The sequence below is a fragment of the Lepidochelys olivacea genome (assembly GCF_965140295.1).
Source record: "Lepidochelys olivacea isolate rLepOli2 genome assembly, chromosome: 6".
In the NCBI taxonomy this organism is placed as follows: domain Eukaryota; kingdom Metazoa; phylum Chordata; order Testudines; family Cheloniidae; genus Lepidochelys; species Lepidochelys olivacea.
The window spans coordinates 10,737,127-10,753,154 of NC_140416.1; the positions used below are offsets into that span (position 1 = coordinate 10,737,127).

Sequence of the window (16,028 nt, forward strand, 5' to 3'; positions counted from 1 at the left end):
CAAGGTGGGTCATTTCCAGCAGTTGACAAGAACGTCTGAGGGAAATGGCCTGATTATCACTACAAAAAGTTTTCTCTCCCCCCCCCCCCCCCGCTCTCCTGCTGGTATTAGCTCATCTTAAGTGATCACTCTCCTTACAGTGTGTATGGTAACACCCATTGTTTCATGTTCTCTGTGTATATAAATCTCCCCACTGTATTTTCCACTGAATGCATCCGATGAAGTGAGCTGTAGCTCACGAAAGCTTATGCTCAAATAAATTTGTTAGTCTCTAAATACTCCTTTTCTTTTTGCGAATACAGACTAACAGGGCTGCTACTCTGAAACCAGACTATACATGTTACAGAGTAACAGCCGTGTTAGTCTGTATTCGCAAAAAAAAAAGGAATACTTCTCTAAGGTGCCACAAGTACTCCTTTTCTTTTTACTATACATGTTGTCACTTCACCCTTTGCTAAGTAGCGCCTAACATTACTCCTCACATCCAGTCGTGCCCCTGGGTGGATTAGGCTCAAACAGTGATGAGCTATTCTGCTGTGGGGGGAGCAAATTAATGAGCCTTGGGGCTGATTAGAAAGGAGCATTTGTTAAAGGGGCATCATCCTGTTGAAAAAACCTCATACCTGAAAAGCCACACAAACAAATATCCTTCGCGAAGTTAACATTAATTCTTCTGACAGAAATTTTTTTAAGCATTTAACTGATTCATCAACATGAAGTTGACTGACTTTTTCTCTCCTTTTGCAAAATGACAATAGGCTCCTCAGCTTCAAGGCTGTGGGTTGTCTGTCTGGTCAATTTCATCTCCCTCTCTTGTGCTAGCACAAAGCTTGACTCTGTTATAATTGCAAAAGTCAGAGGACCAGCTTACAGCACCATTAACATTTAAATGCGCCCCTGGATCTGGGCTGATGATTGTACAGTCCCAGGATTTAACCCAGTTCCCGGGGCACAGAGCTGTGCATGACACAGCTGGGGGGGGGGGGCAATCTGGCTTTAAGCCACCTTTGCATTCTGCCGACCCTCGGAGCTGCCAAGGGCAGATTTGGCCTCTGGCATAATTTGGAGCAATCTCAGGACAGCTCTTAAATTCTTCTGGCTTGGTACGATCCCCAAGGGCCTGCTATGCCAGTCATGTATTGTTGAAAAACAGTGCACTATGTTCCATCAATGGCTACTAGCCAGGAAGGGCAGGGAGCCTCTGCCCTAGCCTCTGTTTGCCAGAAGCTGTGAATGGGCGACAGGGGTGGATCACTTGATGATTACCTGTTCTCTTCATTCCCTCTGGGGCACCTGGCATTGGCCACTGTCAGAAGACAGGATACTGGGCTAGATGGACCTTTGATCTGACCCAGTATGGCCATTCTTATGTACTATGAATGCACCCACTCCATGCTGGGGAGAAGGGTAGCATGAGTTCAAGGCAATAACCATTTACACCTTCACATAACACATGAGCCAGGGGGTCACCCAATGTAATCAATAGGCAGCAGGTTTAAAACAAACAAAAGGAAGTAATTCACACAACACATAGTCAATGTTTGGAATGCAGGGGATGTTGTGAAGGCCAAAACTAACAGGTCAAAAAAGAATTAGAAAAGTTCACAGGGGATATGTCCATCAATGGCTGTTAGCCAGGGTGGGCAGGGATGTAACCCCATCCTCTGGGTGTTCCTAACCTCTGACTGCCAGACTGTGAGTGCATGCCAGGCAGGCCTACTGACGGGGGGCAAAGGGGGCAATTGCCCAGGGGCCCGGGTGATTAAAGTGCCTGGGGCTGCAGGGCTCCTAGGCATAGGCACCAAGTGGGTGCTGAGCACCCACCAGCGGGCCCTTTCCACCCGCCTCGACCCCCGCAGCGCCTCCCACCAGCGGCAGCAATCAGCTTGTCCCCATCCCCTCCAGTACCCCCCGCCCACTGCTCTCAGCTGTTTGGCCGCAGGCTGAGGGCGCTGGGCGGAGGGGGCGGAGCGGGGGTGCGGGGCGGGCCTGGGTGAGTCATGGCCCAGATGCTGGGCTTGGAAGGGGCGGGACCAGCCTTCTGCAGCCCTGCGCAGCGGCTGCCGGAGAGAGTCTGGCCGGGGGATTCGCTTCCACTTCCTGCCCGGGCTGGGGTGCCGGGGTCCCCAGCAGCTGAGCCGGGTGGGGAGCGGAAGCTGCCTCCTCCCCAGCCAGGTATCTCAGGCAGCTGAGGGGCCGGGCTGCAGAGCGGTGACCGGGAGGGGCCTGGGTTAAAGGGGGGTCCCTCCTGCTCCCCGCCAGGGAGAGCCGCAGAGTGTGCTGGGGGGGGAGGCGCAGCAGGGGGACAAAGCGCCCCCCCCCGCACAGATAACATGGGGTGGGGAGAGCGCGGCAGTGGGGGGGGGGGAACGTGACCTGCCCTTTAGATCGTGCCTCCCACACGCTATGGGGAGGCACCAGTTATATATGGGGTGCCCTCGGAGGAGGGGACGGAACAGAGGTGGGGTGGGGGTGGGGCATTGGGGAAAGGGCTCTAGGATGGAGCGGGGGGTCAAGCACCCCCTGGGAAATCTGGAAGTTGGTGCATATGCTCCTAGGCGTGCGCGGGGTAGTACTGGTGGCAGTGAAGGCTGCTGGGCAGGCTTGCGGAAGCCCTGGCCATGCCAGAAGAGCACACCCAGCCGGCAGCAGCTGACTGGGCACCAGTGGGGGCCCATTGACTGTTCCGCCCTGGGGCCCGGCCTTGCTGGGGGTTGCCAGCATTGCCTGAGGGGTTGGATCACTCGATAAATTGACTGTTCTGTTCATTCCCTCCTTAGCACCTGGCACCGGCCACTGTCAAAAGAAAGGGTACTGGGCTAGATGGACCACTGGTCTGACCAGTATGGCCATTCTTATATAATATATGTGGGAGAGAGTGGAGGCAACACCATGGATTCCGTACAAGCACAACCAGTAATGCCTGTCCCAAGAGTGCAGGTGGAAATTCCCCGCATAATGCCAGAGCTATGGGCAAGATAGCAGAGTCAGGGAACGAGCTGATCCCAGTTCACACGGCTCGCACAGCCCACCTGATCCCATTGAGGTCAGTTGGATTCTGCTCTGAACATGGCCCATGGCCTCTGAGGACCTTGAGGAAACTTCTGGGCCCCTCACATCCCAAGCTGGTGTAGCCAAGTCTTCATTTGTTCACTGTAATTTAAGGTTTTGCGTGCCAGTAATACCTTTTAACTTTTTTAGAAGGTCTCTCGCTATAAGTCTATATTATATAACTAAACTATTGTCGTACGTAAAGTAAACAAGATTTTTTAAATGTTTAAGAAGCTTAATTTAAAATTAAATTAAAATGCAGATCTTATCAGTTTAGTGCAGTGGTTCTTAACCTGGGGTGCGAGATGCCCTTTCTGGGGGTGCGAGACATGCGAGATTTTTTTAGAAGGTAAATCATGGAAAACACAAATTAAGCACAGGCATATAAGTACAACTACTTTGTTTCATCAAACCTATGTCTTAACATTATAAATTTAACAATTACTGTAATATACAAACAAAGTTTTTAAGTTTTCAAGTTTTTTAAGCTAATTGTAGTGTAATTTTTGATAAGTGGTGCGAGAACATATTTTGAGAACTCCAGACTGTGAGCAGGCTGCGTGTCGTGTATTCAATTGCTCCCCATAGGAATGTGCTACTTACAGCGTACTACTTACGGCTGCCCGTCCTCGTGCAAGGGGATGGGGAACAGGGGTGCTTGGATAGGCGTGGGAGTCCCAGGGAGCCTGTTGGGGGTATGAATAGGGGTCGGGGCAGTCAGGGGACAGGGAGCGGGGGGGCTTGGATGGGTGGGCGGGGTTCTGGGGGGGGGCAGATAGGGGTGAGGGGTTCCAGGAGGGGGTGGTCAGGGGACAAGGAGCGGGGGGGGGGTGGTTGGATGGGTCAGGGGGCAGGAAGGCAGGAAGTGGTAGGGGGCGGATGGGGGCGGGCTGTTTGGGGAGGCACAGCCTTCCCTACTCAGGTGTAGTGTATTAAATTTCTCCACGTAGGAATGTGCTACTTACGGGGTACTACTTATGGCCGCCAGTCCCAGTGCTCCGCAAGTATCACATTCCTACGGGGAAAAATTTAATACGCTGCACTGGGACCCCGGCTGGCAGCAGCGTGCCAGTAAAAATTGGCTCGCGTGCCGCCTTTGGCACACGTGCCACAGGTTGCCGACCCCTGTTCTAGCATATAGTCTGGTGGCTGTCCCAGAAAGTCTGTGTTGCTCCCATCCCATGTCAGACCAAAACCGTAGGCAGGATAATGGGAATAAACATGGTTGATCTCAACTGCTTTCTTTAAGGAAAAATTCCTCTCTGAGGGTTTGCTGGGTGGGAGATCTCTGGCTCTGAATCCAGCTTCTCCAGTCTATCAGGAAGTCCCTCTGAGAAGAAGCCCCGAGTGACTGGTCGTCACTCACAGACCCATGAGACCCACCTGAACTCTAAATTCTCCCATGCTGAGCCCGGAGTGCAACTGATTCCCTGCTTTTCCCCTTGCTTGGTCTCTGCTAACTTCCCAACCCTTCACCACTTGCCTCTTACCCACCTGTCACCCTCCAACTCTGTGCTGCCCTCCCCAGCCAGCTGCCATTTCCCTGCCATCCTGGATCTGCTCGGACGGGCTGCCATAGTGCCCCCTTTTGTAATGTTCTGGAACCTGCCTACCTGGTTACCCCTGTTGCAATGTTCTGGGACTTGAGGTTGGTAGCCACGCCCCCGCCCAGCCCTAGCCCCCTTTGTTGCTATAGCACCCCTTCTTTTAATGTTCCAGAATCCTTCCATCTTGTTGCCATGGTCACCCCATTAAAATAGGGGAAGGAGTTTTTATCTCAGCTGTGGTTGGCATGCAGGGAGCTGCTCGGTGTTCTCTGGTCCTATGTCATCTGCAGAGTGGGTCACTGCGAAGTGAGCGTTCGCTCACTCTGAAACTGAAGCTAGTGTAGCCGGCAGCTGTTTGCTGAACAAGGACCCAAGCCCGGCAAACACTTAACCATAAGCGTTGATTTCAGTGGCACAACTCGTGCTTCAAGTCAAGCATGTGCTTATGCATTTTGTTGGCTCCTGGCCCAAAAGGGGTTTCCCATAGTCAGCTCCTGACATGAGCTCTATGATTTCTGCTGGCTTCCCATCAATTTCTAGCAGGTGTTTAAGATGTTGGCTTGAGCTGTAAAGTACGCTCTGTGTCCGATTCAACTGCATGACCCATCTCTTGCCCCAGCTAATGCAGCAGCAGCTGGGAAGTGATACCTTTACTGGCAATTTGTCATTTGGCCACTGGATGTCTCTGTGTGCATGCATCCGATGAAGTGAGCTGTAGCTCACGTAAGCTTATGCTCAAATACATTTGTTAGTCTCTAAGGTGCCACAAGTACTCCTGTTCTTTCTGTGTGTTCTGTAGACTTCCAGATGCAGAGCCTGGTTCTCATTTAATGATATTCCCTAGCACTTGTCTAGAGCTCTTCACCTGTGGTTCTCAAAGCACTTTACAAAGAGGCCAGGATCATTATTCTCATTACACAGATGGGGAAATTGAGGCATCGGGAGGTGAAGGCCCCCATTGGGAGTTTGGCACCTAAATACCTTTGAGGATCTGAGCCAAAGTAACTTGCCTAGGATCACCTGCAGGCCAGCAGCAGAGCTGGGAATAGGCCACGCTGTGCCAACCAGTCTCATTGCTGCCCCATGCACCCCCAGCTATCCCAGTGCTGGACCCCATTACGGCTTGAGCAATTCACTTCAATTCTGGGCAGGCCCAGCCCTGCTGTTCTGCTCTGGAGCCCTCTCAGGGTTCTGGGAATTCAGTGCTATTTTGAGTTTTACATAAGCACTTGTTATGTTTGCGGTGGGAAGTGGAGCCACTGAACATTTCTGGATGGGGCAAGATTACCTCCTGCCCCTGTTGCAAATCCCCCATAAGAACGGCCATACTGGGTCAGACCAATGGCCCATCTAGCCCAGTATCCTCATAGACTCATAGATATTAAGGTCAGAAGGGACCATTATGATAATCTAGTCGGACCTCCTGCACAATGCAGGCCACAGAATCTCACCCATCCATTCCTGCAATAAACCTTTCTCCTATGTCTGAGCTACTGAAGTCCTCAAATCATGGTTTAAAGACTTCAAGGTGCAGAGAATCCTCCAGCAAGTGCCCCATGCTGCCCCATGTTACAGAGGAAGGCGAAAAACCCCCAGGGCCTCTTCCAACCTGCCCTGGAGGAAAATTCCTTCCTGACCCCAATATGGGGGGAGGGATAGCTCAGTGGTTTGAGCATTGGCCTGCTAAACCCAGGGTTGTGAGTTCAATCCTTGAGGGGGCCATTTGCAATCTCTGGCAAAAATTGGGGATTGGTCCTGCTTTGAGTAGGGGGTTGGACTAGATGACCTCCTGAGGTCCCTTCCAACCCTGATAGTCTATGATAGTCTATGTCGATCAGCTGAACCATGAGCATGTGGGCAAGATTCACCAGCCAGATACCCAGGAAAGAATTCTCTGTAGTAACTCAGATCCCATCCCATCACAGGCCATTGGGCCTCTTCACCATGAATAGTTAAAGATCAATTAATTGCCAAAATCATGTTATCCCATCATACCATCTCCTCCATAAACTTATTGAGTTTAATCTTGAAGCCAGATAGGTCTTTTGCCCCCACTGCTTCCCTTGGAAGGCTATTCCAGAACTTCACTTCCCTGATAGTTAGAAACCTTCATCTAATTTCAAGTCTAAACTTCTCGATGGCCAGTTTATATCCATTTGTTCTTGTGTCACATTGGTACTGAGCTTAAATAATTCCTCTCCCTCTCCGGTATTTATCCCTCTGATATATTTATAGAGAGCAATCATATCTCCCCTCAACCTTCTTTGGTCAGGCTAAACAAGCCAAGCTCCTTTAGTCTCCTTTCATAAGACAGGTTTTCCATTCCTCGGATCATTCTAGTAGCCCTTCTCTGTACCTGTTCCACTTTGAATTCATCCTTCTTAAACAGAACTGCACACAATATTCCCGATGAGGTCTCACTAGTGCCTTTTATAACGGTACTAACACCTCCTTATCTCTACTGGAAATACTTCGCCTGATGCATCCCAAGACCGCATTAGCTTTTTTCAAGCCATATCACATTGGCCAATGCCAGGTGTTTCAGAGGAAATGAACAGAACAGTCAATCATCAAGCGATCCATCCCATCACTCATTCCCAGCTTCTGGCAGTCAGAGGCTAGGGACACCCAGATCATGGGGTTGTGGCCCTGACCATCCTGGCTATTAGCCTGTGATGGGTTGGACCCCCCCATCTGGGATGCCACCTGATATGCTAGGGTCTCACTGAGCCCACCCGTTCCACCAGCCTAGGCTTCCTCACCCTGTCTATGCTATGCCAGGCCCTCAAGCCTTCTCTAGAACACACTCTGGCCACACCCAGCTGCAGACACAGACGGAAGTCAGCTCTGTGTGAGAGGATTCAGCTCAGAGATTCACCCAGCACACACGTGCACACCCCTTTTGGGGAGTAAACCCAAAATAATATTGTCTTGCACTATATAGAAAAATCTGCACTGCGCAAGCTCATAAAAATTGTCCTCTCCCTCAATGTGGAGAGAGATATGCACAGCTTCTTGCCCCCCGCCCCAGACATGAATTGCACAAACTGGGTTATGTTATAAACAAGAAATAAGTTTATTAACTACAAAAGGTAAATTTTAAGTGATTATAAGGGATAGCAAACAGTACAAAGCAGATTATTGAGCAAATAAAACGAAACATGCAAACTAAGTTTAATACACTCAAGAAACAGGTTACAAAATGTAATTTCTCACCCTAAATGTTGTTTTAGGCAAGTCACAGAGTTTCTGGCGTTCCAGCACTGAATGCAGCATGTCTGATTACCAGTCTTGGGGGCAGGTGGCGTATGTGTGCATTCGGTGCAAGGAACTCCTGGCCCTGAGGGACCAAGTACAGGCTCTTACTATTCAGACATAGAATCTCCATCCATAGAAATTCAATGGCAGTGGTTCTCTAACATTTTAACGTTACCCTTGTCTATGGCCAAACCCCTCCCACAGCTGTGGCTGGGAGCAGGGCTGGAGGCCACAGGTGGGGCCAGAGGCTGCAGGCGGGGGCTGGGCCAGAAGCGAAGCCATGGCTGGGGGTGGGGCTGGGAGCTGGGGCTGGAGCAGAGGTGGGGGCAGAGCAGGGCTGGGTGGCACTCCCACCCTGCCCCCTGTGGGGGCTGGCCCGGGGCCACACTACCCCGAAATGTTAATAAACTGGATAGTCCCCATTCTGCTACTGGACTTCGGCCTGCATTTTTGTTGGGTTTTGGTTTGGGGGTGGGGGTGTTTATCGATCTAAGTCTAGAGAATGTTCATCAGGTGTACCTGGCTCTCCCATTCCCACTCTAAACTCCCTCACAAGACTCTCCTGTTACCTGCTCCTGTTCCCCCTTCATTAGCTACCTGATCTTTATAGTTCAGCCTATTTGTAGGAAGCCCAGAACTTGCCATTAATGAGAAGACGTGACTGTCAGCAGCTGGGACTTTTGAAAATCGTTAGCCACCAGTGGATATCTTTACACAGTGTAAATAAAGGCTTTGGAAGATATAAAGGGCAGGGGAACATTCCTTTATGATCCCTTATGAAAATAAGTCTGCATTCCAGGTTTGTGATGTCATCCCATTTTGTTTGAGCAGTTATGACTCAGGAACAATATAACCCCGGGAGGGGCGTTTCCTAAGGTTCCTGGTAAACTCGGCACTTTCGCTTTTCAAGGTGATCGCAAAGTTGTCAGTGCTCAGAGACATGGAGTGATAAAAGGCCTAGGGTGAAATTCTGGCCCTATTGAAATCAATGGCAAGACTCCCCTGGAGTTCAGTGGGGCCAGCCAACTCCTGGGGCTCATGCTGCAGGCTCCGCCCCCACCAGCAGCCAAGGTCTCCCCTCCCCCACCTCCTCCCCCGAGCCTGCTGTGTTCCCGCCCCTCCCTCTCTCTTCCAGCACTTCCCCTGCTGCCAAACAGCTGTTTGCCAGTGCTCAGGTGGCTCCAGGTCCCCTCACCCCCCTCCCAAAAACCACACACACAAACTCACTATCCTGTTGGTAATAGCTCATCCAAAGTGACCACTCTCCCTACAATGTGCATGATAATCAAGGTGGGCCATTTCCAGCACAAATTCAGGTTTTCTCACCCCCCCCCCACCCCCATACACACACAAACTCACTCTCCTGCTGGTAATAGCTCATCCAAAGTGACCACTCTCCCTACAATGTGCATGGTAATCAAGGTGGGCCATGTCTAGCACAAATCCAGGTTTGTGTGTGTGGTTTTTGGGAGGGGGGTGAGGGGGTGAGAGAACCTGGATTTGTGCAGGAAATGGCCCAACTTGATTATCATGCACATTGTGTAGAGAGTTGTCACTTTGGATGGGCTATTACCAGCAGGAGAGTGAATTTGTGTGTGGGGGGGTGGAGGGTGAGAAAACCTGGATTTGTGCTGGAAATGGCCCAACCTGATGATCACTTTAGATAAGCTATTACCAGCAGGACAGTGGGGTGGGAGGAGGTATTGTTTCATATTCTCTGTGTGTATATAAAGTCTGCTGCAGTTTCCACGGTATGCATCCGATGAAGTGAGCTGTAGCTCACGAAAGCTCATGCTCAAATAAATTGGTTAGTCTCTAAGGTGCCACAAGTACTCCTTTTCTTTTTGCGAATATTTGGAAAGATCATTAAGTGGGCCACTGAGACCCCCAGCGATTTTCAAGTGGTCGGTGGAAAAATAAGTTAGACTACAAAAGCAATCAAGGTACCTCCCTTTATTTTCATTTACTTCCTATTACTTATAGGAGGAGGAGGAAGAAAAAAAGAATGAAAAACGGGGGCAGGGAGGAGATAAGTGAGAATGTTCTTTTCTTGGCTGGGTCCCAAGGTCAGGCCCACAAAATGAAGCTAAGCACAGGGCCCCACTAACTCTAAATCCGCCACTGCTTACAAATCAACCCATTTCTGAGAAGCCCAGAGCTTTTTAAAAGGAGCAGGTGTGCCCAGCAGTCACTGATGGCTTTTAATAATCGCTTGCAACCTCTGGGCTGCCAATCTGCCTAGTAACAGGGTGACGGATCCTGCACATCGCTTCCTGAGCTCTTGGCCATGCACCAAACCTGGCTTGCAGAGACAGTGTTGAAAGAAGGAAGCCAAATTAACACAGCAAAGGACTGAGTTGGCTGTGAGCCTCCGAGCAATCTTCCCCTGAGTTTCCCATCATCTAGATGTGCAGGGATAGCTCAGTGGTTTGAGCATTGGCCTGCTAAATTCAGGGTAGAGTGTTCAATCCTTGAGGAAGCCATTTAGGGATCTGGGCCAAAAATTGGGCATTGGCCCTGCTTTGAGCAGGGGGTTGGACTAGATGACCTCCTGAGGTCCCTTCCAGCCCTGATATTCTATGATTAACCCATATTACGGGCAGTGCTTCCATGGCACCAAAGGCATCCCCAGAGTAACTCCACTGCTGTCAGGGCGAGTTGGGCCCTGTGTCTTCACAGCACTTCAAACCATGAACGCAGAAGCATTGGTTTCATCTTCCCAGCTTTGAAGAGCATTGGGGGGGGGGGGGTTTCACGGAGACTAAAGGACTGGAGGCGGGTACAGGGCTATGTTCAGAAACAAGCTCAACTCCCAGCACACTGATCCAGATTTACACGCTCATTTCAAGCTTCCCAGAGGTGGGGGTTGGGGGGGATCTAAGGCACCAGTTCTCATACATGGGGAGCGATTTCCCTTTGACTCTAGTGGGAGTTACACACATCCTCCAGCATGGAAATGGGGCCTCCTTAGGTTGCTCTGGCCCGTTATGAAGATGGGGCTGTTGGTGACATGGAGCTGGGTTTGGCTTTCCAACAGCCTCAACAGGCTGTTTGGATCTGGGGGTGGGTGACTTAGTTTTTCAGTTGGGAAATTTCCCAGTGGGGTTTCAAAGGCTGGATGCGGTACACCCTGACCAAGTCTCTTATAAACAGCGATGCTACCTGCTTTTGCTTTTAGTTTCGAGAGGGACTTTCCAGCAGCACCTCTCTATAAAACACCTGTAAGAGCCGCCCTGGGCTGAGAGACCTGAGAGAGATCATCCAAGTGCTGCCAGGATAGGAGGAGGCACAAGGGGAAATCATGACTACGACTCTGTGGGTGCTGCCAAAGGTAAGCAAGTGTGAGTGATGTGTCAGCTAAAGAAAGAAAGATCCATGTATCTTTGTTTTTATTTCAGTTTTACAAACCTGCCACCATCACAACTTTTCTTTCTTTCACTGAGATGAACTCTGCGTTTATAACTGGTTCTGATCTGCCATATCCAAGCACCAGGTTCTAAATAGGGCCTGGAATTCATGAGCGGCAAATTCTATGGGCCCGTGGCGCCTAGGCACCAGGAATATTCCTGGCCTGGGCCTGGCTCCAGCACTGCTTGAGGCCGGGTCTCTCCCTCAGCCCTGCCATCTGTCCCCAGGCGCTCCCCTCCAGCGCATCCCCCAGGCAATTTAAAACAGACCGGGGCCCCTACCCACCACCTGCCTGCTAGTTCCATGTAGCTGCCGGCCCCTTCCTGCAGCCCCTGGGTGGGGGTGGTGGGGTAGGGAGGGTGGTCTGCGTGTGTGTCCACACACGCTGCTCCCGCCCCAAGCGCCCCTACGGCCAATAGGAAGCTGCAAGGGCAATGCCTGGGGGTAGCAGCACACGGAGGCCCCCCCGGCCTGCCCTGCCTAGGAGCCCCAGTTAAGCGCCACCCCCTCCACCCTTTCCCAGAGCCTGCACCCCCAGCCCAGAGCCTGCACCCAAACTCCGTCCCAGAGCCTGCACCCCCACCCCCTTCCCATGCACCCTCTCCTGCCCCCAAACTCCCTCCCAGAGCCTGCACCCCAGCCCTCCGCACTCCCTTCCAGAGCCTGCACCCAAACTCCCTCCCAGAGCCTGCATCCCTCACCCCCTCCTGCACTCCCACCCCTTGCCCCAGAGCCTACACCCAGCACCCAAACTCCATCCCAGAGTCTGCACCCCTCACACCCTCCTGCACCCCCACCCCCTGCACCAGCCTGGAGCCTGCACCCAGCACCCAAACTCCATCCCAGAGCCTGCACCCCTCCTACACCCCAATTTCCTCCCCCAGCCCAGGGCCTGTACCCCAGACCTCCTCCCCCAACCCAAAATCCCTCCCAGAGCTTTAGGCAGGTGGAGGGAAGAGTTGGGGCGGGGCAGGCTCTGGGCGTTCTGGGCACCACCAAAATTTCTACAAACCTGCCGCCCCTGCTGGAATTCTCATGTTAGCAATTTTTCTTTGGAATAAAGACTCATTGACTGCTCTTGATGCATAGAATGCTGTCTTTCCTCATGACAATCTCAGGTAAAAACCTCTCCCTCGCCCATGATCAGCTGTTCACTCATAAATCACTTCATTCTAACCCTTTTTCCCTTCATCTGTTGTTTTAAAGACAGACGGTCAGAATTCTCATTTACACCAAAGCCTTTTTACACCGTTATTGCAATGTAACAGAGCCTTCAGCTATGTCTCCACTGCAAGAAGGGATGTGTTTTTACACTGTCTCAATGTAAAAAAAACACACCTGTTTTTGGCAGCAAAGACATAACCTTAAAGTGGGAGCACTTTATATTTACAACTACTTTAAGTCACCTTTATAATGACTGGAGCAATGTAAACTGGCCTTAGTATAAATAAGAATCAAGCTCAGATGTTTCTCTACATTCCAGCGAATCAACTATTGAATCTGTGTGGGAAAGGGGCTAGTTGGCATTCCCTTGAGCTAGTTTTTTTAGTTGAAAAATGGGTTTTTTCTATTACTAACTGGAATGACAAATTTTGGAGGGGGGTGAGGGGGGGAAGTTGAAGTTTTACAAATTCCATCTCTATTTTTTTTTTAAATATTCCCCTCCTTTTTCACCATTGGAAAAAGGGGGGAATGTGTAACTATGTTAAGAGAACATGAAAGAAAACACACTGTTTTCTCTCACTTAATAGAGTAAGAAAAATTACGTGAGAGGAAGTAGAGAAAAAACATTTCTCACATCTGACCTTTTTCCACTGGAAACGTATGACGAGAGAGCTTCTTTCCCTCACTTTTTTCACACTTTTAAAAGAATTCACACTTTTCCAGTGGAAGAAAATAAGCAATGGCAGAGAAAGGCAGGGGAAAAAAACAAATATTCTACATGAATTTTTTCAAAACAAAATGAAAATTAAAATAGTTTAGGATGTACATTTTTGGCAAAAAATTGCCAACCAAATCTCAACCAGCTGTAATCAAATCTTGCCTCCCCTTCTCCTCCCTGAAGTGCTATGATCTTGATACAGAAATAATTGCCCTTTGGTGTACTGGGAGGAACAAGTCTCTGACTGTATGTACAGTGGCATCATGTTGCAGGGCTGGATCTGTTATCTCTCTGGCCTACAGCCTACACTGCAATAAAATACCTGTGCCACCAAGTCTCAGAGCCGGAGCCAGTTGACTCAGGCTTGCAGGTCTTGGACTGTGGAGCTAAAAATTGCTGAATAGGCATTCAGGCTTCGTCTGGAGCCTGGGCTCTGAGACCCTCCCAACCCAGGTCTGCAGGACCCAGGCTTGTGGACTCCATGTTTCCAAGCCCATGCTGCATTGTAAACCTGGGCTTACAGCGACTTGACCAGGGCCTCACAGCCATGCTAATGTGTCCATGGTGCACTATGCAGACTTCCTAACTCAGGTCTCTGGCTTGAGCTGCATCCACACGGCACAATGACAGGGCTTGGACCTAAGTCATAGGGTCCTAAGACTCGGGTCCTGAGTGCTTCCCAGGTCAGACTGATTTGTGTGTGGACAGAAGGGAGGCTCGGGCTCAAACCTGAGTCAGTGTCCAGGTTTAGTGTCCAGGATAGACAGGCCCTAAGGGGTTTAGGCCTTTCTTTCCAAGGCAGCACTGGCGGACTGTGCGTTGAATGCTGAGCGCAGTTCTGGCATGGGTTGACAAGCTGGAGAGGATTCAGGGAGAACTAAACAAACCAATGGAAGGGCTGGAGGGACAGAGCAAGAGATCTCAATGGGCCTTGGGGAGGAAGCCAAACCTGCGAAGCTCCTCACGCAAAGGGAGAGTCCAGGACCCAAGCGAAGATCACAGGTGAAGGCTGGGGGTGGACAACAGGGCCCCCAATTCTAACATGATGCAGTTCCTGTCCATAGGAACCAGAATCAGGCCAAGGAGAAACTCCGTGAGGCACAACCTTGATGGCTTTATTAAATCCCCCTGCTCTCTTTCCACCATCAAGGCTAGGAATGGGGCTTTGAGGGGGGATTAGAATCAGCAGAACTAGAGGTGCCTGGGGATGCCTGTCAGAGGAGGAGAGGGATGGGGCACCAAGGCTGATACAGCAGTGGGGGTGGGGGGAGATGAGAAAGGACACCAAGCCCAAGGCATAGGCAGGAGTTGTGTGACACATGCTCTCAGAGGCAGAGCCCGGGAGCTTGAACTCAGTGGGCAGCACAACCAAGAGCCAGTGATGTGACCCAGCTGGCACAGGGGTGATATTTTTGAAGCAATGAACGAGAGAGCTGATCTTGGCGGTGGTGGCACCAGAGGTGGCAGCAGTAGGGCTGGGCTGGAGTTAGGGGTGGTGTGAGGGTGAAGTCCAAAGGAAAACAGAGTAGTGAAAGACACAGAGTTGGAACGGGGGCAAATCCCCAGTGTAGACAAAGGAGCTTTATGGGGCAGGGTCTGTGGATTGTTTCAGGGAAGTCCACAGCACACTTTTGGGTGCTAAATAAAATGAGACTGGCTGGTGTAGGTAGAGAGGGTGGGTGCGGGAGCTGACATATGTGGACATGAAGGGTAGGGTAGGTGGGCACAATAACCTAATAGGCCTCTTCCGTCTGTAATGTGTCTCCTTCGTCTTTTCCTCACCTGTCATGTTAGGTCAATCAGAAGTCTGGCTGTTCAGCAGTGCTGCAGAATTCTCCCACCAGCGTCTGGAAGGCTCTCTTGGAGAAGGCCACCCACCTACAAACCCTCGATATCGGCCCAGAAACTGATACCAAAGTGACCCTGAACATCTTCAGTGGCCAGAAATCCCTGTGCCTGGAAGCCGATCTCCACAACACGGTCGATCAGATCAAGACGTGGATCATGCAGGAGAGGAAGTTTGGTGGCTCAGGGTCCATCAGCCTGCTGTATGGGAACCAGGAACTGCAGGGCCCAAAGACCTTGGGCCAGCACAGAGTGACGAGCCCAGCCACCCTGGTCATCGTCCACAAATGCACTGGGGGATAAGCAGCTACAGCATGTTAAAGGCAACGTTGTAGAGAGCAGTTGATTAAATTAATGCAAATAACTTGTTTCCTTAAATTAATCTCTGTTTTCTGACCTTAATTCCAATGATTGTGCTTAGTTTTAGAAGTTGAGCAGCTGTGTTAGTCCTGAGCATTAAAAGACAATGAATAAAAGGTTCTTCAAGGGGCTGGATTTCTTTTTTTCCATTCATATTCTGGCTTTCAGTTCCTTGTCCCTACCCCTCAGAGTGGCTTTTCAGCTGTTGGTTGAAAGACCAGTGTTAGAGGGCTTATTCCTTCACCCGCTTACTTCCCTGGTCCTTCGTGCATGAACAGAGAGTAACAATACCCAAAGTCCAAAGGTGCAAACAATTAGATGTTTATTGGGGTGAACTTCCAGCAAGCATAATTCCAGTTTCCTTCCTTAATGTCCCCCTTCCCAGGTCTGACACCACAGAGCCTTACCTGTGTCCCTGTTCCCATTCCCTCCCTTAGCAAAACATGATTCCAATTTCCCCACCGCCATTCCTCATTCCCATTCCCCCCCTTACTTCCTGATTGACTGCAGACTATATAGTAAAACTTGAGTTCAGCTTAGCTATACCATAACCAATCATTTTACTGAAATTTAACTAACCAATCCTAACATATTGTAACATGATTATTTAACCAATTATATCCCACCACCTTAATTAGTTTACACCCCACAAAATACAGCAGACAGAAACAATCACA

The 16,028-nt window shown here is 50.3% G+C and overlaps 1 protein-coding gene across 1 annotated transcript; it reads left to right on the forward strand.

The window, feature by feature from the left end:
- Nucleotides 1-1,957: 1,957 nt before the first annotated feature.
- Nucleotides 1,958-15,472, forward strand: LOC311521853 (uncharacterized protein). Its single transcript, XM_084630532.1, has 3 exons — nt 1,958-2,175; nt 11,035-11,187; nt 14,941-15,472. The coding sequence occupies exons 2-3, from the start codon at nt 11,158-11,160 to the stop codon at nt 15,292-15,294; spliced, it is 384 nt and encodes a 127-aa protein (XP_084486658.1). The 5' UTR covers nt 1,958-2,175; nt 11,035-11,157; the 3' UTR covers nt 15,295-15,472.
- Nucleotides 15,473-16,028: the final 556 nt, after the last annotated feature.